The 27187-nt window shown below is 41.5% G+C and overlaps 1 protein-coding gene across 1 annotated transcript; it reads right to left on the bottom strand.

Moving 5' to 3' along the window:
- On the bottom strand, positions 1 to 26459 carry yap1 (Yes1 associated transcriptional regulator). Its single transcript, XM_023404925.2, has 8 exons — positions 25737 to 26459; positions 24268 to 24503; positions 14486 to 14604; positions 13748 to 13861; positions 7289 to 7455; positions 5032 to 5159; positions 3710 to 3822; positions 1 to 2847 (listed from the first exon to the last, which is right to left on the bottom strand). Exons 1-8 carry the CDS (start codon positions 25935 to 25937, stop codon positions 2612 to 2614), a joined length of 1314 nt encoding a protein of 437 aa, XP_023260693.1. The 5' UTR covers positions 25938 to 26459; the 3' UTR covers positions 1 to 2611.
- Between the last annotated feature and the right edge of the window lie 728 nt (positions 26460 to 27187).

Raw genomic sequence — 27187 nt, 5'->3', positions numbered from 1 at the left:
TTACCACAAAGTATATACTTTATTTTAGGCCAATTTTAAAATATCATATGAAGAAAGATATATGTAACATTTATTGTTCTAAAACACATGCACATATCTATCAAAAAAATGAATAGATCATTAATGAATATAAATCATTTCATGTGCATTTAGAAAACTCTAAATACAAAATCTTTTAACTTGTGTGATTAGTTCTACTGCTACTATGACAGTCAACAGCTAATATGCTCTGACAATTACACACTAAGTAAGCATAAAATCAGGTTTGTGTGACAAAATGCATCATTGCATCAAAATGAAAACTCTGTAGCCGTGCAATACAAGCACTGCAGTGTACCAGTCATTTTAGTTGCATTGTTCTCACCAACACTGTTTATCCATCTTAATCCACCATCAACACATGATTTAATGATCACTAAAAACTAAAAAAAAAAAAAATTCTCACACAGAATAAAAAAAACGTTCATGTTCTCAGATCTAAAAAAAATTGTTCCGTCAAGTTAATGCTACCAATTAAGTATTGGCTGGCAACAGAATCATTGTGACATCCTGCAAGGCCTCATCCAAGGGCATGTAAGGCAGGCTGATTATTCAAAGGTTACTGCAGTGATTAAAAAAAATGTAGTCATGGTGTAAACATCAAAATAGCGTGATTATGAGAGAATTGTCAGTGTGTTGTCTCCACTGCGGCTGTAGCAGTTTCTTAATCAGAGAGCATGTAAACATGTGAGCGCTTATAGAAGAAACACTTGCTTCTCTGTTCTGAAACCTCATCCTTAAATCTCAGGGTTAGTCACTCAAAACAACCATCTTGTCTAAAAAATAAAAAAGAATCTCTCAGCTAGACCTATTCAGACGTGTCCATCAACACTAAAACCTACATCATTTTCTCATTAGCTTATATAGTTTGTTCATATAGACGCTGATTTACAAATCACACCGTTTCTGGACTGTGAAAATGGAAGCAAAAGTAAGTGTTGGTGTTACAAAAACATCTTTGGAATCTGCCACAACAATTCCTGACTGAGATAATAACTGATTGTTTCTTAATTATTCCACAAAAAAAAATGAACAATCCACGTAACTCATCACCGTCAGTCAAACCCTGGCCTTCTACAATACCCCTCGACATGACTCTTAAACCTGCTTAAACTTGTCCTAGCTGTAGTCTATACACCCCTAATTTCAACACACAGCACAGCATCGCGCAGAGGGATTCAGCTCCCTCTTTATGAAGACACTTTCAAACATTGTAACTCTTGTATACTGTACGTTGTCATAAGGTGTAATTGATCAAAGAGCTATAGTTTGTTTAGCCAAGAGATCTGCCTTTTTTTGGTTAATGTTTAGGAAAGATAGTAAAAGCTGCATGTGATCAACAAATAAACAATCACACTAATATGTATATAGTAAATCAGAGACAAAAGATGACTCAGCTAGATGGTTAAAAAAGTCAAAACTGAATCAATCTGTGCCTTGGCAGACTTCATCTTGGTGAAGTGAGGTGCTGTGATAACAGTCGACCCTGTTAAATGTATAAATCCATCTACGAAAGTATTTAAAAACAAAAGCAAAATGCCATTTTGATCTAAGCTATCATACATATGTAGTAACCTAAAAATAAAAGAATATTAAAAAGATAAAAAGGATGAATCATGGATTAGGCTTGGATAAGACTGAGATAAAAAGAAGTTAGGGTTAAAAAAATCCCTAAATCCCCTTATAATGTGTTTATAAAACAAAAATACAATTCTGATTATTGAACATTAGATAGAGGAAAGTGTGGCTGATGTTTGTGTGGCTGAATACAGCCTAATGCTTATTGCTGTATTAACAGAAACTTGGTAATTGTTCGTGGTGCTCGCATCTCAAAAAATACAACTGAAGGCACTTGATCTATCAAAGGTTTAACTTAGACTTGCTGGCACAGCCAAGCAGCAATGTAGTCGGTCCCCAGGCTCCAACCCCAACCCCCCCCTCCCCCAGCAAAGCTAACATGTCCAAACTAGGCCTCACATTACCTTTACTCCAAATCAGTATTGTTCTTTATGCTTCAAATACATCATTTTTGGTTTGTCAGGCTCGTTGAATACAAACAAAAAAAAGAAAAACTTACAAGGCCAAATATAAAGCTACTTAAGCTAGATGCAATAGTCCCAAACACAGTTAAGTAGTGCTGCTTCACGCTATATTGCAAGAAAAAGAGGCACCAGAGACTCCAGGCGATAACTGACGAGGGCAGTCCTTGCAGAGGAGTACAGGGATCTGCCCCGCTCAGCTATGAGGGGAGACCAGGGGAAGGAGCAACCCCTGCTCTAGGTAAAGATGCCCTAGATTCACTGTGAAAGATTTGGGGACCCTTGCGTAATTGTCTGTTCATGGGCCAGCCTTGAAAACACAGACAAAATAAAGAGATAACACACCAGTGAAAAGAAAAGAACAGAACAATACTGCCTCAAAGGAGGTTGGCCTTACGCGCCGAGACAGAGATAGAAGTCCAGAGAGGCTCGCTGAAATGTCTTGTAATAGCATCTATGAATCCTTCACAGATTAGAGCAGGCAGCAGTTCAGAGTGTATGGAGAGGAGTAAGGAGCAGCCTGCTCGGGTTTTCTATAACCATGTGAGGAAGCTCTCCTTGTCGATCTTGGTAGCTGCCAGCACAGACTCCATGTCGTTGAGGATGTCGGAGCTCAGGGCCTCCTGCAGACTGGGCATCAGCTCTTCGCCCTCCACCGCCATGCTCTCACCCTCCAGGGTGCCCAGGTCCACATCTGTTCCTGGAATGGCGTCCAGGTAGTCGGGGAAACGACTGGGCTGTGTTGCCATGGAGGGTGGGAGTGGGTCCCCTAATGAACAGAAAAAAAAATATCCAAATTATTTGACTTAGCAAGTTAGGGGATGTTTTGAGGCCATATTCAGCTTGGTGCATAATAGTAAGTAACTGCACCACACTCATATCTTTTTGTACAGACCATAAATATGAGCAGCCAAGTGGGAAAAAAACAGTCACATCAGACTTCAGCTATAATTATGAGCAGGGGATTTGGGGAATTTCTGACAGCTACGACATCAACCACATAGTGGAAAGAATTCAAAGTCACTGACATTAGCAGCAGTTCAATGTAATTACAATCCACCAGTAAAACTGCTACAGTTGATTCAACTAATTAAAAAGGAGAGTTTGGTTATATTTGATTTAACTTGTTGATGAATGGCTAGAAATCTGTTATGCAATTCAGTGGTCAACTGAGGATCCTCACATGGTGGGACAACAGTGCTAAAGATGCAGGTTATCATCCTGCAACAATGGGACATTTTCTTTTCTTCCAACATGAAGTTAACGCAGCTTTATATATAGCCAGCTGGTACACCTAGCTCACGTGCTGCAGAATCATGTCGAGGTATACGGACAGGTGTTTTAACTATTTTGTCAATCCCACTTGTATCAATGCGGAGAGATAAATAACAGAAACACTTCTCTGTATAATGCAATACTGTTCAACAGCACCACATCCTGCTACACCTCTCTAAAACAGCTTGAACACAATTCTTCATGAAGGAGGATGTGTGCCAGGACTGTTGTATTAGACTGCATTAGTTCTGGCCAGGTGTTCCTAATAAACTGCCAACTGAGTGTACAATAAAACTGGGTAGTAACCAGCAGCAGTAGTGAGAGGCATCACCACACCACACTGTGATCATATTCACCTGTGTCCATCTCGTCCACGCTGTTGAGGAAGTCATCTGGAGTGCGAGGGACGCTGTAGCTGCTCATACTCAAGCCGCTGTCTGTGCTCTCATCCCTGGAGTGGTAGGTCCCGCTGAGGATACAAAAGTAAGGTAAAGTGGGTTAAAAGCTCTGCATAGATGCTAATAAACATCATGATTTTCATCAGACTGAAGGAAATAAAAGCTTTTTGTCTGGGATGACCTTAACGACCTTCACAATTCTACTTTGAAAGTGAACTACGTGAATCTAATTAAACGATCCCGCAAAACAAACACACTGGGTTATTAAAAGCACACACGCTGAAAAGTAACAGTGCGGCCTCAATTCCCTCAGGGACCCTCTGCATACATGCACGTTTCCACAGTTATATCTATCTGAACGACTGTGGCGACTAATCCACAGTAACACCGCTGAAACTGAGCTATGCTTTTTCGCCCTCTATTGCAGAATATACGGAAAAGAGCAACGATGAAAGGGGCAAAAGAGACAAAGAGGGAGTGAGAGAGGACATTTGACAAGCCTATACTAATTAGCAGAGGAAAAATATGTAGGCAGAGTATGGCAGAGGCAGGATGAATGAGGCCATTGTGAGAGCAGGGGAGTGGAGGCAACGGGAGGAGGGGAGATTAGGTTGGCCTGTCTACTGACTGGACCACATGTTCTCATGGCCTGCTTGCTATTCAGCCCTTTCCTCACTTCGTCCCCTTACAGAAGAACTAGAGCTTGAACTGCTAGGAATTATGCCACAGAGCAGCGTTCACAGATAGTGAGGAAAACCTCCTGTCCCTTCCTAATCACAGCTCTTTTCAAGTCTAGTTTCAGTTCAGGTCTCAGGTATCAGGTTTTATGTCTTTACTACTCGAGTTGTGGAAAGTGTCTGTCTCCACTTTGAATTGAGCATGGTGTTATATAATTTTTCAGGGTTACAGCACCATTTAGGTTGTGATTGCCTTTAGTGCAGCAGTCGTACACCAGAGGTCATCATTGTGCAATGAACCCACAGCACAGAGCTGCTGGTATGAATGAGTCATTACCATGTGAAGAGGGTTAAGCCCAGCCTTGTGTTTTTACTACTTGTGTAACTCAGGGAGCTCTCACCAGAGCGCAAACTCAAACAGCAGAGCACACAGAGTCCCTCAGACAGGATGCATCAGGTCTGATGAGCTGAACCAGAGTGGGAGCCCTCTCCAAGTGCACTGACGTCACCCAGTGCACCTCAGCTGCAATTGTACTGTACTAGGGGAAAATTTCCTCCATTTGCTCTACAGAAGGACATCCCTGGCTTCTGCGTGAAACCAACCTGTTGAGGAATGGGTCAGAGCTGTTGGCAGTCATGGTCCGGGCGTCCTGGGCCATAGGGGAGGACACAGGGTTCGTGCTGCCATCTTGATCCATACTGGTAGGCAGCTGATTCCTTAAAGCGAGCTCCTATGGACGATAAAACACAAAAACCCATAAGCAACACAATCAACCCCACCCCTAACCTCAGAGGCTAATTATATACAGCTACAGCTTCATGAAAATATTTCTGAACAGCCTTTTACGCCCGCTCATCTGCTGTCACCGCATAACATGTTAAACTGAGGAATTACACACAGACTGCCAACATGGTGCTCTCCATTTCTCCACATACAGAGTGTCAAATTACATGAGGGGCCAAGCACAGTTGGGAGACAATTGTTTTCTACACATGCTGCATCAGATAAGGGTGAGGATATGAAGTCATGTTGTTCTTTTTCACCTCCTTCCCTCCAAGTCCTCCAACGGGAAGCTGGAATGACTTGACCGGAGAGATCTCATTAAAATTTTACAGGGTCATAGATGACAAAAAGGAGGCAGCCAATGAGATGAGATGTTTTGTAAAATTGCTGCTAGACACTCTGCGTGGTTAGTAGAAGTTTCTACTGGTTGTGGTTGAGGAGAAATGGACACAATGTTCTGGGGCAAAAAGATGAATGAAAAGCCTTAATTAGCCCTTTTATAAAGTAATAATATGTTTTTTTTTCTCCTTTTTTTCTGTTTTCACTTCAGATGTACTGGCAACAGAGCTTGAAGGTGTTTCCTTGTCAAGATCTATCCCACAATCCCATGCGCACATATAAACAATCTGGTTTTGATTAAGAAGGATTATGAGGGTTGTGTACTATAAACAACCTTTATGGTTTTATTGGCTCTGTTTTTGTGCATGACTGAGCAGCATCAGCACTCGACTGTTACCAGCAAGACGAATGCATTGCTACCAGGTCACTTCATCACAGTTCTGCCATGTGGAATACATTTGGGTGTGGCAGCAAATTTTGCCCCAAAGTTGAACTCCCTACACAAAGCATACAGCCTGCACGATTACACAATTTCTTCCTATATTCATTCGCTACAATATTTTAAAATATGCTGTGGCCTCTGTAATCCAAACATATATTAAAGTATCTAAAAAGTTACAGGAGTCTGAGGTGTACTGGAATCCAGCCTGACAGAGGTGCTCTTTAAATGTATATAGTCTGGGGTATACAGTCTGCAGTTGTTGTTCCACATTTTACTCTATATTACATTCTTTGTTTAACAGGTAAGTGTGGATGTCTGAGGTTTTGGTAATTGAGCTGCTCATGTGACATCTTTAGAAATGGGTTCTGTATCTGTCGCTATTTAAATGTGCACAGGACACCAGGAGAAATCAGGCAGGAAGACAGGAAACGGAGAACACATGCACTGAAATAGCCCAGTTACTCTAAGACCTTTGTGTACATGCATGAAGTCTTTGTCGTGCATGTACAGTGTACTCTTTTAAAAACTAAACTAGAAGCCCGTTTAGACTTTGACATGGCTATGAAATCAGGATTCTTTAGCAAAAAAGTGCTAAACACATTTCTTTTAATCCATTACACTATTATGGTAACCAGATTTCTCCTGCATATGATGTTTCCCAAAGTCAACAATAACCAGGTTACTTAAGCATACAGTGCGTATGCTCTCAGGACTTTCAGTAAGGATGGTATGAATGATCTTTCTTCCCCTACAGACTGGTGCATGCACACACTCAGGTCACTTCCTACACTGTGAACTTTAAACAACCCATGTGAAATGTCATGGTAAACAAAGTCACCAGCACTGTCATTCATAATCATAAAGCTCTGTTTCTGGTGTTGTGCGTAGCCTTGAGTAAACTGCTGGACTCGGCTGCACCACCCTGTGTGGGCGGGTGACACTGTGACACATCACCGTTAGGAAGTGATAAAATTACCACAGATGACTCACGGGACTTCACTGCAGGGCGGTGTAACAATGAAAACAGATCAAACAGGCTTAAGGTCCACCACTATACCTATGAATGATGTCTCATATTTAAAGGGTTATTTAAGATATACATTATGTTTGACTATATAAACACTTTGTTGGTGCCCTCACTCAACGAGCAATTAGTATCCAGTATCTTCCTACTACACTGATGGATTGAGCGATACATACTGAAAGTAATGACCTTGTGACCTTTTTGATGGAGGTTAGTTGTTCTTCAAAAGGCCTCTGAATATTTTTGAAATGCTTTAACTCTGAATCCTGACCTGTGGTCTCTGTCGAAGCAGCTCCTGTTGCTTCAGTCTCAGCCTTTCCTTCTCGATCTGCTGCAGTCTCATCTGATTGTTGGCTCCCATGACTGCACTGTGGCTGGGGGGCAGCTGGCCACCCTGCTTCACTGGAGCACTCTGGGTGATCCTCTGCTGGTTCAGGGCTGTAAAAGAGACAAGAGTTCAGATCTGTCACTACTGTCAGCATAATATGTGGTGCACAGACACCAGTGCTCACTTTGCATACCGAGATTCTAAGTGGCAAATTTAAACTTTGTAGAAATAGGCTATTACTACTTCATATCCAAGAAACTACAGAGGAAAATGATATTAACCTGGTCTGAATACAGCACCTGCTGCTGGTACAGAATATACAAGACAGTTACATGTTCTTTTTTTTTCTTTTGTGGGGAAATCCTAAACCCAACAGCAAAATTGGCTCTAGATTAAGTAGGTTGGGACACCTGTCTTTTGCTTTCCCATTCCATGTTTAGGCCAGTAAGAAACATGCAGATAACAATCACAGTTTTCAATTATTGTATGCAACAAAAAAAAAAAACAAATAGAAAACAACCACTGTTAGTCAATCAGTCAAACGTTTTAGCACACCTCCCTTTTTCTAGCTGTTATTTAATTTTACATGATTCAATGTCTCTGTGTTTCTGAAATTAAAGCAATTACAAAATTTTAAAACCAAGGAATCAAGGACTAAATTTTATCAAAATTTTGGACTCATCCAGCAGCTGAACAAACTTGTACCTTCTTATTACAATAGAAATTAAATATTTCTCAGAAAGTTCATCCCAACACTGTTGCAAAAGTTGCAGTTTGCTGTCATCTTCTGTCCAGCTCATCAGTCTGGAACCTGCGAAGCACCATCATGTGAAGCCGGGAGTAACCCCTGACCAACCAGTCTGTCTTCCTTTGTTACGTGTCTTTGTCATCATTCTGACAGCAACATACAGTACTACTTCCTGCATCAAAGGGTGTAGTAACACAGTTTGTTCCAACCCTGCCTTTGTACAGAGAGACAGTTTATAAGTCATCAACCTATAGGAATAACTTTCACTAGGCTTCATTTACTTCCATTGCTGCACGAAGCTGTAAATTACGCAGCGTCTTAATCCCTGAAAAAAGCCTGTTTCCTATTCAATTTACATTTTCAGATATTGGAGACCTAAACTTTTCCTTTTACTTGATGGGCAGTTTACCTTTTACCTTTGTACCACTTAAGGTTATTCACTGGATTTGAACCGCTTTCAATAAAAACCGCAAAAATGGTGGTATTCTAAAACTTTTTACCTGTAGTGTACCACATATAGGATCTCCAGCAGTCTATAATTACACCAATGTCTTTGATCTACATCTTTTAATGCCTGGCTGCATTTAAACGCTGCTTAACAAGCCTGACAACTTGAACGCTTTGTCTACACGGTGAACTTGTTAAAGAGTGGAGCCAGTGCAGCAGGTTGTGTAGGACAAGGGAAGTCCCAACGCAAGTTTTCCTCCTAGCGTCTGAAACAATCACTATTCCTGTAAGACCTGATCCCCTCCCACTCACTGACTAAGACAGGCTTTGTTAGTTTTGTACATTGCATCAGTCATGACTTATCCTTTCATTGTGCTTTTTTTCTTTTCTTTTTTTTTTTTCTAAACAAATCGCAGATTATCCCTGAAGACTGGCTGCCTGCTTGCCCTGGCCTGATGGGTCCACTTCAGCTGATTTAATGAAAGCAATATGAGCACAGTATGTAAATCTCACAGGTACATTTAAAATACACCTACACCAGGTTCTGTTAACACTGTACCGCTCTTAACTTTAGCTTCAAAGTTCTTTCACCCAACAAATGTAATTGCATTGTGCACTAACAAGCTAACTACATGTTAACAATATCAGAACAAATGTGTGTGTATTGAAAGCACAGCTGTTCCCCAGTGAAATCTTTTGTTATTCTTTACTCTAGTGGGGGTGGGTATAATAAACATGAGTATAAGGGAGCACAGCAAATGCTGCAATCTATGCATGCAAAGTAGGTCACACGTTTTATCACTGTAGTAGAGAAAGAGAAGCAAATGTGCTTGAACATGAGGGGTGTAACAGTAATGGAACCAATGAGGAGCGCTGTTTGCTTATGCGCTTGAAGCACCAACCAAAACAAAGCCTTGACGAGGGCACAATATTCATGTGGGGCTGTCTCTCCCTGTGGTATCCTGCCCACCCCGGCACCTTTCTCATCACCATTCAATCACTGTTTACACTGTCTCACGAGCTGAATGAACTGTGGCTCAGGGCTCTCCCTGGGAAGCTCTGGAGGCCCCACCCTGCCCTGCCTTCAGTCTCCCTCCTCCCTCCCTCCCTCTCCCTGTGTCCACGCTGCCTCCCCCAACAACCCCACCCCACCCCAGCACACACCCACACACACACACACACACACACACACACACACACACAGACAGAGTCATGAAGGAGCCTCCTCTCTCCCACACACATCAATTGAATCCATGGGAGTGTGTCATTTCTCTCCACTTCTTATCTTTTGGCAGATACTGAGGTCTTTTGTGGCTGGATCACTCCACCATCAGGGCACCATTAGCTGTTCTCAAAACAGAAGTGCTGCACATGGGCCGTGTCAGCAGCTGTAGATCTGTTAAGGTCTGAGCTTTGAAGAGGGCCATGCATTAAAAGTGAAGGGAGAGAGATCCACTGAAAAACAAGGCCACACAACCTGGGTTTTTGTTTTTGTAGTTTTGACAATAATGTCTATTGATGATATGAACACCTTACTCATTTACATGTCAACATCGCTGAAAGGAAGGAAGGAAGATCTGACAGGGCAAGAAGTGGCGACTAGTCAAACCTATTTGAATGAGAAAATGAGGACTTGCTGTTAAATCACTGTCCACTATAAACATCCATGAAAATCTACCTGTTTTAACCAGTTGTGTGTGCACTCCTTTCCTGTGCAATTATTATTTTAAATGACATTTCGCATTCACTTTTACCTCCCCTTATCACCTGGATAAAATGTTGGCTTGTTTACAACCTCTCTGATTGTATCCCTGCTCATGTTTCTTGCCCCATTTGATTTATTGTATTGATACCACCATGTTCCCAAATCTAAGCATCACTCCGGTGAATGCAATGTTATCATAGCTGATAGAAACGATGGCCTCAATGTAAATAAAACTGACGAAACTGAAGAAGCCTTTCGGATGACAGTTGAAACGTCTTCGCGAACCTCAAGCAAGTCCAGTAGCTTTTGGATAATTGCTTGACAAACTCAAGTTGAAATTATGGGATTTCTTACTTTTGTGAGTCTTTGCATTAAAAAATGAGGGTGGCTTAAAGACAGAGATCCACCGATTGCCAAATGCAGTCTTACGGCTGCATTTTGTACTGAACCACCAAGTCAAGGACTACCTCACAGACCAAACAGCTAACAGTAACTATGCACAAACAATGAGCATATCGAAGCAGGGAATTACATCTGCGGGTGAGATAGGAGCGAAGGACAGGTTCAGTTCAGGGCCAGAGCGATAGCTTAAAAAGGAGGCCAGTCCAGACTTAGAAGACTGTCTTAGAAAGTGTGTGTGTGTAGGTGTGTGTGTGTGTGTGTGTGTGTGTGTGTGTGTGTGTGTTTGGAGGGGTGGCACATACGGGCGGCGATAGCTGGTGGGCCAGGCAGATAAGAGTCAAGTTAATGCCGTCTGCCTTTTGTCCTCTTCACGCACTCCTGCAACACAACGAGCCAGCAACACAGGCCCTTATCTGACAATCACACTGGCAGGCATATTACACCACAAGATCACCTGGGGCAGGTAGAGTTGAGGGTGTGCCAGCTGTGGGAAGTTTCTCTATGTTACCAGGGCAAAGCACCTTTGAAGGCATGGTAAATATTTGTCTGCTGTCAATTTAACAAGTTTAAAAAAAAAAAAAAAAAAAAAAAGGCCTCCTGGGAAGGTGTTGTGTTTCTAGCGTCAAAGATAAGTGGAGAAACAGTCTGGACGTGATACAAACTCTGTTTTATCTTCTTGTACTTCAGTAAGGTCTGAGTAAGGCCAGTCTGTGTTGACTTGGCTATGAATGGCAAGGAGATGGAAAAAAGACTTAATCAGGTAATATCAACAGTGTAGGGCAGCCTATCAGGGAATTTATTTTAATACACAACAGGTAAAAGTTGTGCTGAATTTACCTGTTTGATTTAAGCACAGCCACTTTATTTACAAAATAAAAGCTTAAAGATTAAGCTGAAACACAAGTTAGTGCATTTTTTTCCCCCTCCAACTCTTGTTAAAATCATCTGGATGGTGTCTCCGTTAAAGGGTCAGTTAATTTAAATTCCTAAAAAATAAATAAATAAATCTTAAGAGCGTCTATTTCTTTTGTTGACCTCCATTTGTTTTGGAAAAATCTTCAGAAATCTCAGATAGAACCAACAGTGTCTACATGAATGGATACCTCTAGGGGCTTTTAACTGACTCACTGCTGCTTCATTACACTATGAATATTTCACGGTCGTGACATCATCAACAAAGGTGCTAATTTTTCTGCTGAAGTCCTCTGACAGCAGAGGCAGAAAAACATCACATGACACAGCGATGCGTTTGACGAATGGTGTACATTAAGACATCAAAGCAAAACATTTAACTCCCAGAGGACATCTGTCTTTTTGTGCACACGACTATCTCCCCGGTATGTTTTCCCTACTGTTCACCCAGAGTAGTATGTACAGAAAACAACAAATCCACATAGGCCAGTCCCCTTTTGAACCCAGCCACAGTGCACTCATGGCTTGTTCACTGCTCACCACCTCCCTGGATCTTAAAGAGGATGCATGCTTATCCCGTCGGCATTTTCCCTCTGTTCCTCCGTTTTTCTTTCTTCCCCTTTCGCCTTGCCTCTCCCTGCCCCCCACCTCCCCTCTCACATTGGAGTTCTTTGACTGAAAAGGTCTGGAACAGATTAAGAGTTGGACCACAGAATAAAGAGGCCTGGCAGAGATTCAAGTCTGTCTGGGGCTACAGCAGGATGGGGCTGTGCCTGCACTGGGCCTCACGCAGGGGAAAGCCAGCCGGCAACAACCCTCAGTTAAAGGCGCTGTGCTGCTTTTCTTCTCAAAGCTCAAATTAGCCTCCATTATCAAAGCAGCTGGCTTATGATTGGAGACCTACATAGCAGCAGTGTAGAGATTTCTGATGCATAAGAGCCCATTTCTATGCACAAATAAAAAATAACTAAAAGCAATAAAATTAAGTTTTACTTCAAGCATGGAGCCATGTGTACAATATCAAGTTGTTTGAAGTGCAGAGCATTTAGAAATCTTTCTAAAAATCTTAATGATCAAAAGTACAAACAACAGGAGATAAGCAACATAAGAACAGGTATAAGTGTAAGGCCTGTAATAATTAAGCAAAGATTTTATCTAGTGTGGAACAAAATTATGTTTGATGGCATATAATGAGTTAACATGGTCTCTTTCCCCCTCTCACTCGCTTTCAGGGGCCTAGCAGCCTTGTGTGTTCAAGACTTATAAATCTTCAAAGGGCTTTGCCGATCAGAGCCGCCATCTCTTCCCAGCTGCCCCACTCCCCTTACAACTCTGTTTTGAACTTTCCTGCCTGCCGTCAGAGCAGGATACGCAATTGCTTACAGAAAACCTGCCCTTTAAGTGCCCGGGTTCGTGAAAAAGTAACCCCGAAATTAAACAGGATAACAGGCTGCGTGCTGATTCACACATGTTGCCTTTGTGAACCGGGGTGAGCTACCCTGGGGAACGCTGCTTTAATGAAGGGATGGCATCTGAAGCGTAAATGAGTCAGAGTGACATAAGCAGGAACCTTCATCTCTTGAAGTCTTCCTGGCACAACTGGAGGATTAGCTCATTCCCATGGCCACAGAGAAGTCTCAACACATGTACGTGGTCCTGTCACTAATTCACCAACCCTGGCTACCACACACTGAAAGCTAACTGTCAAACTTTAGCCTGGCCTGGGGGATTAATGGCCAACTCAGCTGTTGCTCTGACACTAAAATGGCTGACAAAAGGTTAGGTGCGGATTTTTGAGGGTGGGGTTTAGGTGAAATCTGGTTTCAACAACCAAATTGTACGGCTAGTCACTCCAAAACAATGTCATGTGGTGAAATGAACTATGAATCATACAGACTTGAACTCACTGTTACAATTGCGGTGATGCATCTTTTTTGGATTAAGTACAGCTTTCTACTCAGGAAAGTAAACTGCTGTCACAAAATCCAAACGTTTAAGAAACTCTTTACTGCAGAAATTGTTGTAACTTCTTTGTTTAAATATGAGTATTATTATCATTTTAAGAAGCTATGACTTTGAGGTACCTAATAGAAAACTGCATTTATTTTATAAATAAGACGTACATGGTATTGTACTTAATCAAGACCTAAACAAATAAAAAAAATATCCCTTTCTATACCAAACTCACCATAGCGTTGGTCAAGTCGTGGGTCCAGCCAGGATGTGGTCTTGTTCTTGTGGTTGATATAGTAAATTTCTCCCTCTGATGTAATAGCTTGTTCCCAGCCCTCGGGGAGAGGCCCTAACGGATGACAGGTAAAAATCACGTTGTAGACATGTTGGTGGTTCACATGATTATTGCATATTGTAGTTATAGACACACTATAAGTAGCTGTAGCTCTAACATCAGGTATATATGCTAATGCACACATGCTACAGCAAAAATAAACACACTACGTGGACAAAAGGTATCCTAGACATATAGAAGGAAATTATTTTTTTCATCTTTGACATTAATATTTTTCTATTTCTTCTGTCACTGAAAACAAGCGTGCCTGTTTGTCAACGTTATTATTTTTTTTTTAGATTTACTCATAGGTTGCCAGAACAGTGACAATTTGAGAGATACTTCATCTGTAAACTCTGTAATCTGTGAGTCACAGAGCTCCCAAACATGTCAGACAGGACCTGTCACGTTCTACCTCAGTCTTACCTCACCTAGGGCAAATTCCAACTGCATGGACAGAACTGAGGTACACGAGTCTTAGTGACATGTAGGAACTAGACTAGACAGCTCCTGCCTTCTACCGCAGGTTGTATGAAAGTAAGAAAATGCACGAAAAAAAAACCCCACAATATGATGAATATGGTTTGTAATACATTTCATGTGCTGCTTCTAATTTAATTAAAGTCAACATGTGCATACCACTAGCTGGGTTCATAAGGTTCTGTTGCTGGACTGGCACAGAACTGGCCGGAGCAGCCTGGTTCATCTGGAGCAGGGCTTTGCGGGGATCCTGCCAAGTGGTGGTCTGATCAATATGGCTGTAAGGAGACAGGATAGACAAAAAGTAAGAAAAAATACCACCACCCGTAATCTGTAAATTCAAACTAGGAGCCATATCAATGCGAAAAAGCAGGTCACATGCAGGAACTGATGACTCACAGCAGTTTCAACAAGCTCTTTGATGAAAACACTGAATCTAACCCTTGCTTTCTGTAAACGATGACTGTTACAGGAAGCCAAGCTCAGCTGTGTCTGTTTGGACCCAGTATGAACCCACAATTCAATATAGATTCACACAAGGCTTTCATTCTTTGTTTGGATTCAACTCACTGCATCTTGTTTTGAATTAAAATAAAGTAATGAATAATTAAGACAAAAAAAGAGTGGACGACAACTAAAAATAAATCAAGTCAAACATCTGTGACTGTAGGTAGGCTGAAAACTTCTTCTTGAAAATGTCTAGGAGGCTATGATTGGTTTCAAAACAACTATTGTAACATCAAACAATGTTGCTCCATCTATTTTACGGCTCGTCTTTGCTGGGACAGGAGCGGGGAGCGGGGGAGGTGGCATTGTGTTGCATTCTGTGAAGGCATTGATAATTAGTGCTTTGTTGGTACTTGTTGCTTGATTAAGATGGAAAGCTAATACAGGAAGCCCTCCTCTCCCGAGCAGGACCCTCTCTATTGAGGGAGGGTCAGTCCCAGGGCTCAACGCAGGGGGTCCTTTTTCCTGGAAGCGGCTCGGACACTGTGGAGTGTCAGGGGCTTTAACAATCTGGCGCCACATTTACAAAGCTTTCACCTGCTTGACAAAGGCACAGACTGAGCTACGACCTAAAACCCCACTATTCACTTGTTCTTTTTTTTTTGTTTTTTTGTTTTTTGAACCATCCCATTTAAGAGACCCCCCTCATCTCAAACAAATAGGCACCAAACTCCAGCAGCTTGTTTATGCAACACCACAACTCTTACATTTATATTGTAGTAGTGGCTGAATTATTTCAGTCCACATGTCAAAAATAAAAACAGTTTTTTTTCTTAATGAAATTAAACATTACCCTCATCAATCTATCTATGGCACCCTATAATACCCATGTTATGTATGTGTTCTTCCACCCACTGTGATTTTCTTTACAACTCACTGTTAATTTGATCCAAAAGCGCCATTAGCCCAGATTTTGGAACAGCTGGGTGAAGTGAGAGCTGCAGAAAAGTTTCTCTTGGCCTCTGTGGTAATCCCGGCCTGCCTGTCTGCTCTCTATCCCAGGCCAGAGAGCGAGAGGGCCTGACTCAGCACTCCTCCCCCCCACACAATGCAACCCATTTTGAAGCCCCCTCTTGTTTATGCTTTACTGATCAAAGGAGCTGCCAAATCCCCTACCAAACCCTCCCCCAGCCCTCACACACACACACACACAAACACCACAAACCAAGCAAAATAGCTGGAACTGCTCAGACTGGAGGGGCCCCTTGAGAAAGAGGGGTCACAGTGAGCGGGGCGAGACAACTACAGAAAAGAAAAAAAAAAAAAAAAAGAGTGAAAGAGGAAAAAAACATCTACGGAAGCAATCCCTCTGAATTCCATTGGCTGCATGAGTTACTGTGGTCCTGTTACACTCCAAGCGCCCGCCCTGCCCCCTTCGCTGCCTCCTTCCCACTCTGGAAACTATGACATTTATTATAGAGGGGAGGGGAGAACAGGGGAGGAGACTGGGAGACGAGCACTGGGATGAGGGAAGGGAGGCTTTATTGTAAATGAGAGGCCTGCACATCCTGGTACACCAATGCTGAACAGAAATGCTACAACTGGAAAACATGGATGGAAATATACAACCTCAAAGCCTCCAAGAGCTCTGATTAAAAATTTGTTTCTGCCCACCCCGCCCCCTGCACCCCCCCAACAAAGCTGTGCTCCTCTTAGCACAGTTGAAAGTACAAATATTGAATTTTTTTTTATCAAACACTAGCTTGAGATGCCAACTTTTGTAGCTCAAATCAATCACAACAGATGTAAACAAAGCTTCAGTTCAAAACAGAGGAGATGATAATCAAAACACGTGAGAGCTTCCAAGTCAGCGCTGCACTGTATTCAAAGAACCTGTGTATGGGAACTGACAGAGGTGGTAAATGAGTTACCAAGAGCCAGTAATTCATCACCAGGTTTTAAAACTAAAAGATAATCCATTCACTCAACCTGCCCTGAACCCTATATGGCCAGGGCTATACACCGCTTCCTGTAGGCGCAACATAAAACAAAACAATGTCATGGCAACTGTTGGGACGGCTGGAGGCCACCAGTTGCTGTTAGGAATTGCTGATGATCTGCAACCTCCACGGTCACAACTGCTCGGTGTTGTCTTTACATGTCTCTGACACCACAGCGAGCTCAGCAGGACAGCCACCGCACCCTCCCCCAAAACTCCGTCCCTGGGGCAGGGCAGTGGTCAGGCCTCGTCTACACAAACACAGATACATCTGAAACCAATGTTTACATGTTCAAGGTTTTCAAACCACGCTACAGTTTGGGTTGTTGTCCAAACCGACACGCCAAAACATTAAGATGTTTCTATCTTAAATGTCTCCATAAAGAACGGTGGCTGTGATCAGCTCGACATGAGCCGAGACCGGAGAACTGGATTACACTCCAGCACTGGGTACTTTACTGCTGCCATTAAAATTTATCACTATTAGAATCAGTTGTAACTGATTGAAATTAAACTAGCCAATGCGGCTAATCATCATGACGGAGCAAATTACCAAACACACAGCCACCTTCCAAGCCTCCACAGATGAGAAGGCAGCTTTATATGATTTCTGTCAAGTGGTTACCATCATTTTCAAAGCACTGTCTGTGCACAAAGCAGTCGTGAATGGAGTGCTTCATTTTTTATTCCAAATTCAATAACGTAGGACAACATCTTCAAATGAAGAGTATGTTTTTGGTATTCCAACATGCTCCTCTTGTAGATGACTGGACAAAACAGCGGGAAAAAAAAACACATCGAATCTGCATTACTGTGGACATGGACACAATGTGATGTGGTATTCTGTTGTGAACAAGCAAAGACAAAACGTAAGCCATTGTTATCTTCTTCATGGGAAACTGTCTGTAAATGGCCAGGTACTGCAGCAGAGGAGAGCGCTGTGGCTCAAATATGACCCATTATCATGTTGGTTGACTGTAGTATGGTGCTTTACTGGCTAATTTTTGCTCAAGCTGTCATCATGGTCGACTTGTGGCTTTGCAGAGCACAGAGTAGGACTCTTGATCCACCCAGGCACTTGACATCTCCTTGACTGATGGCCCAATTATCAAGCCGGCGTTTATTGTGCCAATGTTATTTATAATGTCTCTTGCTGAGGAAGGGGGAGGGGCGCCTTTCGCATAAAGGTTAAACTTGACTTTGCTTAAATGCAACAACTTTTCTGTTCAGTGCCAATCACATGGAAGCTAGTCCCCATCAACTTGTGTTTTTTTTCTAAGATCATTCAAGATAGAACTTCTTTCCTATCGATATTTCAATGTGTTTAAAAGGCTGCAACTGAATTCAAAGTTCTTGCCTGAGCTAGTTAACTCACATATTCCCTTTTTACACCCATGAAAACTGTAGCGTTTACATCCGGCTTTAAGGAGAGCGTTCGAGCCAAAAATAAGTCAGCTCTACCGTTTAAAAGTCTGCGAAGAAGCTCTGCTACCTGTCAAAACAGCGCATCAAAGCTGGATCTGAAGCCAGGTCGACTGTTTATTCCACTGAAATTGTTCCTCTTCAAAGCCAGCTGTCAAAAGCTGCATTTCACTGGTGTAAAACAGGGGAGTGAAGCTATGGGGAGTGCAGCAATGATGAAACACACCCCACAGCTGAGTTGTCAAATGTTAAAAATGGGCTCCTCAGGCCACAGGGGCTCCACCCAGGGAGTATATGCTTGGAAGGTGGTTGAAGCCGATGACTAAAGAGTGCACTGAGGGAGGCCAGATGTAATCAGGCCTCTAAGATGGGGATGACCATCTCCATTCTGGTTGACTGGGCATGCCTGGCTGCCTCTCTATCAGCAGGGCATCATCAAGAGAGATTATTGAAGCGACCTCTGTGACCCTATTGTGGCTTTAAGTTTCCCTTTGAAGGAGTGTTTGTATCATCATGCTTCCTAACGAAGCAACTAATTCACAAAGTACCAGGACTGAAGATTAATCAGTCAGTCCACAAAGGTTTTCACTTTTTCTTTTTTGCAAAAACTGTGGCTACTTGATTTAATAAATTGTAATATCACGCTTGTTATTCATGGGTAAATACATATAGTTAAATAGTAAAAAATGGTTCACATGTATGCATGCGGCAACTAACAACACATATACAAATGTTTCTTTATTTTGTTAATGGAACCACTTTCCTGTTGCTATGGGTCTGAGTACCTTTGGGAACTCTCCACCCCACCTGAGAGGGTCCACTTCTCAGATACTACATCTCTGTGGTGATGCCCTCAGTGACAGTGGAGGCATTGATGTCTGGAACAGAGGTGTTACATCAAGACTTTGGTAAACACTAGCCTGACTTTCTCACAGTCCCATTTGTGTACTGAGCTGACAGGCCCCAGTGGAACAGGAAGGGTCTTGTCTGTGTGTGGTCAATAAACCAAAAGTTTGTCAAACACAAAGTTTCTCCAAATGAGTGCTTCACGCAGGCTTACAGCCTGCTCTTCCCAGCACCATTTGTGACCGACCCGAGTGGCGTCGGTTCATAACAGCTTAGTTTGAAATCCAATTTGCATATTAATCACGTCAAGCTTTACACACAGCCGAGGTTAATAACAATAAAGAAAATATTTAGGTAGTATGTTAACATTAGATGCTGAAGTATGAGGACAGTGTTCAAACTATAAAATTGGACAGACAGTCAACGCTGCTGTGATACAAGATGTTAACAAATGTGGAGTAGTACTTAAAAAGTAGGCCAGCTAACTGGCAACTTCATTTTACACAGCAGTCACACTCATCAGACAATCCTCTGGGCTGCTGGACAGTATCAAATGTTTCATTTTAACAACCACTGTGTTTGTGTGTGTTGTCACACAATGGACTGTGCACAATGCAGTATTTAAATATGATTTGGGTGTATATTTATAATATATTTATTAAAACAATATTGATAACCACAAATTGGCAAAAAGTTGCAGTGTTTAAAGGAACTGAGATAAAAAGAATGCAAAGATAGTTTTTTGTGCTTAGTAAGAAGATGTTGGGAATTTTAAAATAAGGAAAGACTATTTCTGTTTTAAACCAGCTTAATATTCAGGTACAGGTACAACTGTCTGCTGAAAATCTCAACATATTATTATAGTCCAAATCAGCACTACACAGATACAGTCTGCATACAATAAGAGCATAAGGTCTGGGTCACTTTGATCCTTCCTGCTCTAAAAGGGGGCCTTGACTTCTATTTAGTGCAACAGATGTTCAGGAAACTCTAGATAGTGTATACTCAAGCTAGACTAGTTATCAGTCTGTTTAGTGGTCCTGGTTACCCAGGAGCGTGCAGCTACAAAGTGTAAAAAACACCGGAAATAAATATACACCTTAAAGGATTTATCAAATGTGGTCACAGTGAATAATTGCATCATTTACAGTCACTGTTAAGTTAATTATGGGAAGACAAAGTCAGCCATTCTCGTTGTGGGAAACCAGGCTCATCAAAACAGTTTAAAATCCAACTGAGAAAAGACAAAAGTGTCCATCAACACATGGCTCTACCTGCCCCTGAGGGCAGACAATAGCTACTCCCCCAAAGCTTTCCTCTGCTTAGGGCTGACTTCCCACGGACTAAAAGCTCATTCAAAGCTGCATTTAATAAGTGCCCGGAAACAGTGATTACCCCTCCTAGTTCACCGGTGTGTCTAAATTAGAAACCTTCATTAGTTTATGACCCAGCCCTGGAGACCGGCCCTTCCCCCATCCAAGCACCAAGCAAGGTGACCCAACCTCCCTGCCCCTGCTGTCATAAATCAAAGGCCACAGCAAACTGCTGGAAGAAAGAGGAGGAAAGGTCAACAGACTTTGTTGACATTCTCCCAGTCTTCTCCAAGCTTAAGGGTTTTGTTTTTTATGTAATAGCCAAAACAAAATGGAGATATATTTTACAGGAGACTGTTGATGTCTGACTCCTATGTCCATTAGGGCTGCAGCTACATATTATTTTCATTAACTATTTATTTATTTATTTATTTATTATTGGCACTTTATCACACCATCCCAAAACCCAAGCCAATGGAGAACGGTGAACATCAGAAAATCCATATATATATATGTGTAGAGAGAGAAGGAGAGAGAGAGAGAGAGAGAGAGAGAGAGAGAGAGATTATCAGATTTGTTGTCAAAAGTATTTTTTGGGGACTGAATATTCAAATGATCTGCTAATTATTTCAGCACTAATCACTATTCAAAAGAAAAACATTGGGCCAAACTGAAGCTGTCAGCACTGTTACACATGCGTTAGGTCAATCATTTCTCACTGATTAAAATTCACACCAAACTCCTAACCTGACACGAGTTGAACATTTCAGGTGTGAAGAACATGGTTAACCCCCTAAGAAAGCCACTGCCCTCTCTCCCCGCCATCTTCAAACTTCATGTCAGCCATTTGTCTATTTTGGGAAGGCTCACATGAGTCTCAACAGGCCTGTGGTCTGAATAAAGATCACTGTTTCACTGCTAGGACAAAGGGAGGGCCGGAGTTTCTCTTGGCCCCTCTTCTAGTCATCTCCACATGGCTGCCATTTAACTCCATTGACACAAAAGAGGCACCATCACAGCGCCACAGCTCCATTCATTCCAAAACGGAGCCGGGCTTTTAAAGAGAGTGGGACATCGGCATCCGCAGAGCTGCTGTGACTCACAGAGGCCAATCACTCCCGACTGTATACTAGTAAACAACAGAACAGGAAGGAGAAACAGATTCTTCTTTAAGAAATAAAAACTTTCACCCTGATTTGATAACTCTTAAGGACATCAGTGATCGACTGAGTGAAATGTGAGCCCCTGCTCTCTGCTTGGTTCTGTTAGCTGGTGACCAACTCCCCACCCCCACCCGTCCATCCACCCACCCACACACACTCTCTCACTCTGCTTCACTCCTTCTGCAACATGTCTTGGTCAGACAACCCCTGTTTATAAATAGGGGAGTGTCTTTTCCAGCAGCTCTGCCGAGGCTGTCTTTATTCCAGATCAAATATCTGCACTTTGATGTGCGGTGTGTGGAAGATGTCTCCTCCACTTTTCCTTGCTTGAACACAAACACTGTGTACTACTCACTCCAGCCAGTTGAAACACAGCTCTTTACAGAGTTACTCAGCTGTTTTTCCAATTCCATAAGTTTTGCTTGTTAGCAGAAAGCTAAAAGCTAAACAGGCAAGAGGGTTTAGAGTAAACTGTTCTTTTTGTAACAAGAAAGCTAGTCTGTGGATCAAACCTACATTGTGAACATATTGTTTTGGTTTATGTTATTGGACCTTTTTCAGCTATTTAAGACTAGTGTATACATGATTTCAGTCTTTACATTTCTTCTAGTTGAGTATAAAAGACGTGTGTTTTATGCAGCGACCGTTTAGCAGTTTGTCTCCACTACCAAGCTGTATAAAAAGTTTTTTTTTTACATCACAATTTAGAGTTTTGTGACTTTGGTAATGTTATTAGATTTTGTGACTTACACTGTTCACCTATCAGTCAGCCAATCAGTCATTGCAATTCTCTCTCTCTGCTTTCCTGTTTAGTTTTCAGTGTAAAAGCAGTAAAAAATTTCAAACGTTGTCAATTACACAATTCTTAAATAACAAGAAAAAAAAAACCACATAGTGTTTTAATTTTAAAAAGTAACTGATGTATTCCATTGAACAGCAACAACACTGAGTAGTGCAACAATCGTTTGAACTATAAGTTGTACAAGATTGGACTTTCCAAACTAAACTTTAATGTAGTTTACAGAATTGCTTCATTGTCTGGAAGAGCATTTGATCAGTCAGTTTCTAAACAAATGCAGTGATCTTGGGAGAGTCTACGAGGAGAGTGTTTTCTCTCTCCAACCGCCCCCCCCCCCCCCCCCCCAGTCCTTTTGTACAATTTTAGAAGAGCCTCCTCAAAACAGGCCAGATGTTCTCCAGATGTGAAACCTTAAAACATCTGGTACTGAAAGCTCTTTTTTGATCCAAGTAAATTTGAGGCTATCATGTTTGTTCAGACTGTGTCAGCGAGTAATATTTCCTATGACAACATTTTGTCTCTAAGAGGAATAAGAATGACATCTTTCAATGTCAAATCATCTCTAAACATGAGCAGCGGAACTTTTCACAAACTTTGAGACATTTCACAATGAATAGATTATATTAACATAAATTTCTGACAAGGACATCACTTTTATGAATAATTCAATCCATCTTTTCACAGAACTACAGAGAGTGAATGCATTAAAAAGGCGAATAAATACATAAGAAATCAATAAAGAGTAACATGAAAACACTCACAACCAAAAATGTTACTGATAAACTATGTGACAAGCCTAAAGGGCTCTGGTATACCTGCTACCTACTATTCTAAAAGTCCACTTTGGATCATTAATGTGGAGAAGATCTGCTGGGTTGCAGATGAGTTTCGCAGAGCTGTCTGTCCTTTGCTGTCTGGGGCAGCTACAGTGGTCCATTGTTTCTACTGAAACCTGAGAGCAAGTAAAGGAACACCACATACAGCAGCAGTTCCTCAAAAGACTCCTCTTGTTTGCAGGGGCCACCAAATTTAATAACCTACAATTTAATTATTGCAATTGTCTTTTTTGAGCGCACTGGCCACAATTGCACATTGTTGTAGATTTGCAAATGATTGTCAGCATAATGTACACTGAAAAGAGCTGCAGTATGAGAGTCCCATCTCAGGACCCCCTCTCTGGTAACTTGGACTTGTTGCTGGAAGCTAAAATTTTCCCTTCTTACCTAAAAATTGTAAAACAAGTTTCTAACCTTTGCCTGTAAGCTGCACATCGAAAGGTTCAGTTGAAAGTTAAGAAGAAACCTGAGTATTATTTTTATTGTATGGACTGTATGTTAATTACCTTTTTTTCGCCTTAAGTAGGTCTTGACCCCTTTAATTATACCCATTTCACTGATTGGACATAATCCAGTGACTCTTCTCAACACCAGGTTTTAAACAGGTTTCTCACTTTAAAGTCAGGACCTTTCGAATGACTAACATGGTCTTGTTTCGTCAGAGACATAACATTTCCATAACAGGGATACGATAGTTGGCTGGTTAACGTAAATATCACAAATACCTAGTTTCTTACTCTTACTTAAGTAAAAGAAATATTTTAAAGTTTCTCTTTTAACAAAAATGTTGACGACACTGCCTTCATTGGGTTGTAAAGTGATGACAGTAAAGCATGTCCATGACCATAGGACTTATGTAAACCGATGATTGATAATCATCTACTTTTAAAGACATCCATTCATTTTTCAAAAACACATTCTTTTAGTCTGAAAACTTTCTTATGTTACCTGCCTACGGGGGCTATGGATGTATATTAGCATTTTTGCTAAAATCTGTCATGTTTACATCTTGTACTTTCTACTGATGTTCATTAACGTGCATTGTCCCTATCACATAAACAAATGAAACAAAAACATGACAGAAACAGAGTTGACATTTGTTGCCAGCACACTTACTTGAGGAAGTATCTCTGGCCAGACGCGGTCTTGGCCATTTCCCATCCTGGGGGCAGGGGCACATCATCAGGAATCTCATAAGAGGACTGACGAAGATGTTGAGGGGAAGCACCTGCTGAGGCCATGCCAGACAGGGAGCCACCAGAAACAGCTCCCAGCTGCAGGGAGGCTGGGGACGAGTGTGCACGGACATGGTGGGGGGTGAGCGCACCGCCACTCCCAGCATCAGTGCTGGCCTGTGTAGGGGTTAAAGAGAGGCATCATGAATGCAGTCCTAAAGTCTAATGTAACAATGTGATTTCCCTTAAGTTTCATCTTGTATTGTAGCTACTGAGGAGAAATACATTTGTCTAAATCCTAAGTTTGTTCAGTTATCTGTAGTTAAAAAGGACTATAACTATTCAAAAACCAATATTTGTTTAATTTGAGAGTCTCAGCAAAACAAGTATAAGTATTTATAAAAGAATACATAAAATAAATATTATGATTTTGATTGGAAAATACCATAGTGTACATGAGGCCAGATTAATTGTAAGGATTCAAAGAACTACAAGACACACTCCATAAAAGATTAGTGATTTCTGTGGACTCAAAAGTCTAAATGCATTACACAGATATTTCAGTCACTTCTGTTATAATCACTTCACATGTATGTTAGGAAGTTCCATTCATGTGCGTGTGTAGGCATGTTTGAGTGTTGTTTAGGTCCGGGGAGGGGGGGGATCCAAGGCCTGTGTGGGACAGAGGAGAGCGCAGACTGGCTGCACAACAACACATGCGCACTGATGATAGAACTCCAGAGAGAAGATGTGTATAAGAGACAGGGTTAATAGGACGAATTCAACCATCATATGATTTCTTCATTGCAAATCATCTAGATTACAAAAACTCCATGTTGGACGTCATTCGATTATTTCCACGTGATTGCTGCCCTTCTATAAATATACAGTCATGGATCTAACCAAAACAGTTGCACATATATAAGTTCCCTTGTCCTGTGTGGGTTCAGCCAGTCTGACAAATAACTTTAAGTCTAATAATATTCTCTTCTCTTCTAAGCCAACCGCTGAGGCCAAACAAATGGCTTTGAGGATATTTTGGTTACTCTATAACTTTTACGCACAGGCCCCACGGGACATGTTTTTTTCTCTCCAGTGATTTTGCCAATGTAATTGTAACTTGTTGGGAAGTTTCACTTAACTATATTGTAATGATTTGTGTTAGAGATGAGGGTAAATTAACACATTTTACTCTTAATGAAAATAAATACTATATCCTACATTTAGGATGGAACTACAAATACGCTCTAAAGTCTCAAAGGATAAAAATGACTAACTAGAAGGATAAAGTAGCCTAACTTTTAACTGACTGTACCAGTCACGTACTGTAGGCCTGAGCTCCCACAGGATGGGCCTCAGCTTTAATCGTGATTTCTGGGAAGGGGTAGAGGAGAGACAGGGCGGGCTTACTTGTCTGGAATGGGACTTTGGTTCAGGGGGTTTGAAGAAGGAGTCTGGCAGCTTCCTCATCCTCATAGGTACGGAAGGGGGCACGATAGTGCTTTTCGGGTTCATCACGGCGTTAAAAAGCGCCTCCAGGTCGGTCTCAGAGTCACCCCGTACATGGACGATCTGGTGTCCAGCAGGAGGGTTGTGCTGGCTCGGATCCATTGTCCCAAAACACTCTGCGAACTTTGTGTGTCCGAAAATGTTGCGTTCAGAAATTCACAAAAAGAAGTTTGAGCCAATCCCAAACTTTTTTTCACGCAGGAGGAAATCTGGAAATCTCGACGACACTCACTAAAAGTTATCCGGAGTCATTCTAAAGTGAAACAGCTGAGGACTTTGTTTTCTTCCAAAGTGTGTTAGCTGTCGAAATCTGCAGTGAAACACAGCGTTTTCCTGTTGTTTCTTGCTGGCATACTTGTGAATGTAACAAAGCGCATATCTACTCCACACTGGAATCTATGTTGTCGTCCGGCCCCAACTTTTCCAAAAAAAAAAAAAAAGCAGACGCAGCCACAAAAGACGAAAACACAACAAACGCTTGGCTGGAAAATTCCCACTTTTTCTGAGTTTCGGCCAAGTTGAAGGTGTTAGTGTATATTCTTACAAGAAAAATTCATGGTCCGTAGGACAAATCTCAGCAGCGCACTTTCTAGAAAAAAAGTTTAGCTCCAGTCGGGTCTAAACTTTGGGCAGGACATCAAACTTTATGACTCATGGGATGTCTGCTCTGGAGGCGGGGCTTGGCTTTAATTGGGACAAGAGTCTTTAAAGGTACAGTCTGTAGCCCAGGGGCCCGAGGAGGTCCGTGGGCCTTATGACATGTTTATATCGTAGTTTTCCCTTTAAAAAAAAACAAAAAAAAACATCAAAACATGATCTTTCATTAAATAAATATAACCAAAAAAGACCCACATTTGATTCATTACATATGACAACTTTTTATTTTGAAAATCTCCCTCACTTCTATTTGACAGGATTTTGACAGTCTCCATATGCTGACTTTTATTATTGTTTATTTAATAATCGACGGGGCATTCTTACACTTTACTTAGATAATCTGGCCAACAATCGCTGAATTAAAGAATTCCTTATTTTTTGACAACCTCTTGAATAGTACAAGGACCCCTGCTGATGCATGGAGCCCATTTGGAAAAACATTGAATTATGGCTCATTTGCAGCACAAAATGTAGAAGTGCCAGAGTGCTAAGTAGTACGTAGAATAATACAATAAACATTCACAAGTTTCGTTATTTTTTTCACTTTCAGATATGCACATGCAGTTTAAAAATTTAGGGTGTATGGTAGCAACATCAAAACTTTAAATGCACACAGAATTCAGCAAAAACAAACAGCTTGAGTAATTATTAGTAGTTTTTTATTTTATTTTACTGTTTACGTTTGTTTTAGCGTT

This window comes from Seriola lalandi, unplaced genomic scaffold (genome assembly GCF_002814215.2).
Source record: "Seriola lalandi dorsalis isolate HSWRI2012SDOR001 ecotype SW California unplaced genomic scaffold, Sedor1 jcf7180002054257, whole genome shotgun sequence".
In the NCBI taxonomy this organism is placed as follows: Eukaryota; Metazoa; Chordata; class Actinopteri; order Carangiformes; family Carangidae; genus Seriola; species Seriola lalandi.
This window is presented reverse-complemented; position numbering and strand designations above follow the sequence as displayed.

Excerpts from the sequence above, each read along its gene's own strand:
- yap1 (XM_023404925.2), bottom strand. The coding sequence starts at position 25,937 with ATGGATCCGAGCCAGCACAACCCTCCTGCTGGACACCAGATCGTCCAT. Across the intron at positions 13,862-14,485 it reads CCTTATGAACCCAGCTAGTG|GGCCTCTCCCCGAGGGCTGG; the intron begins GTATGCACATGT and ends GTCATCCGTTAG. Across the intron at positions 7,456-13,747 it reads ACGACTTGACCAACGCTATG|CCCTGAACCAGCAGAGGATC; the intron begins GTGAGTTTGGTA and ends TCTCTTTTACAG.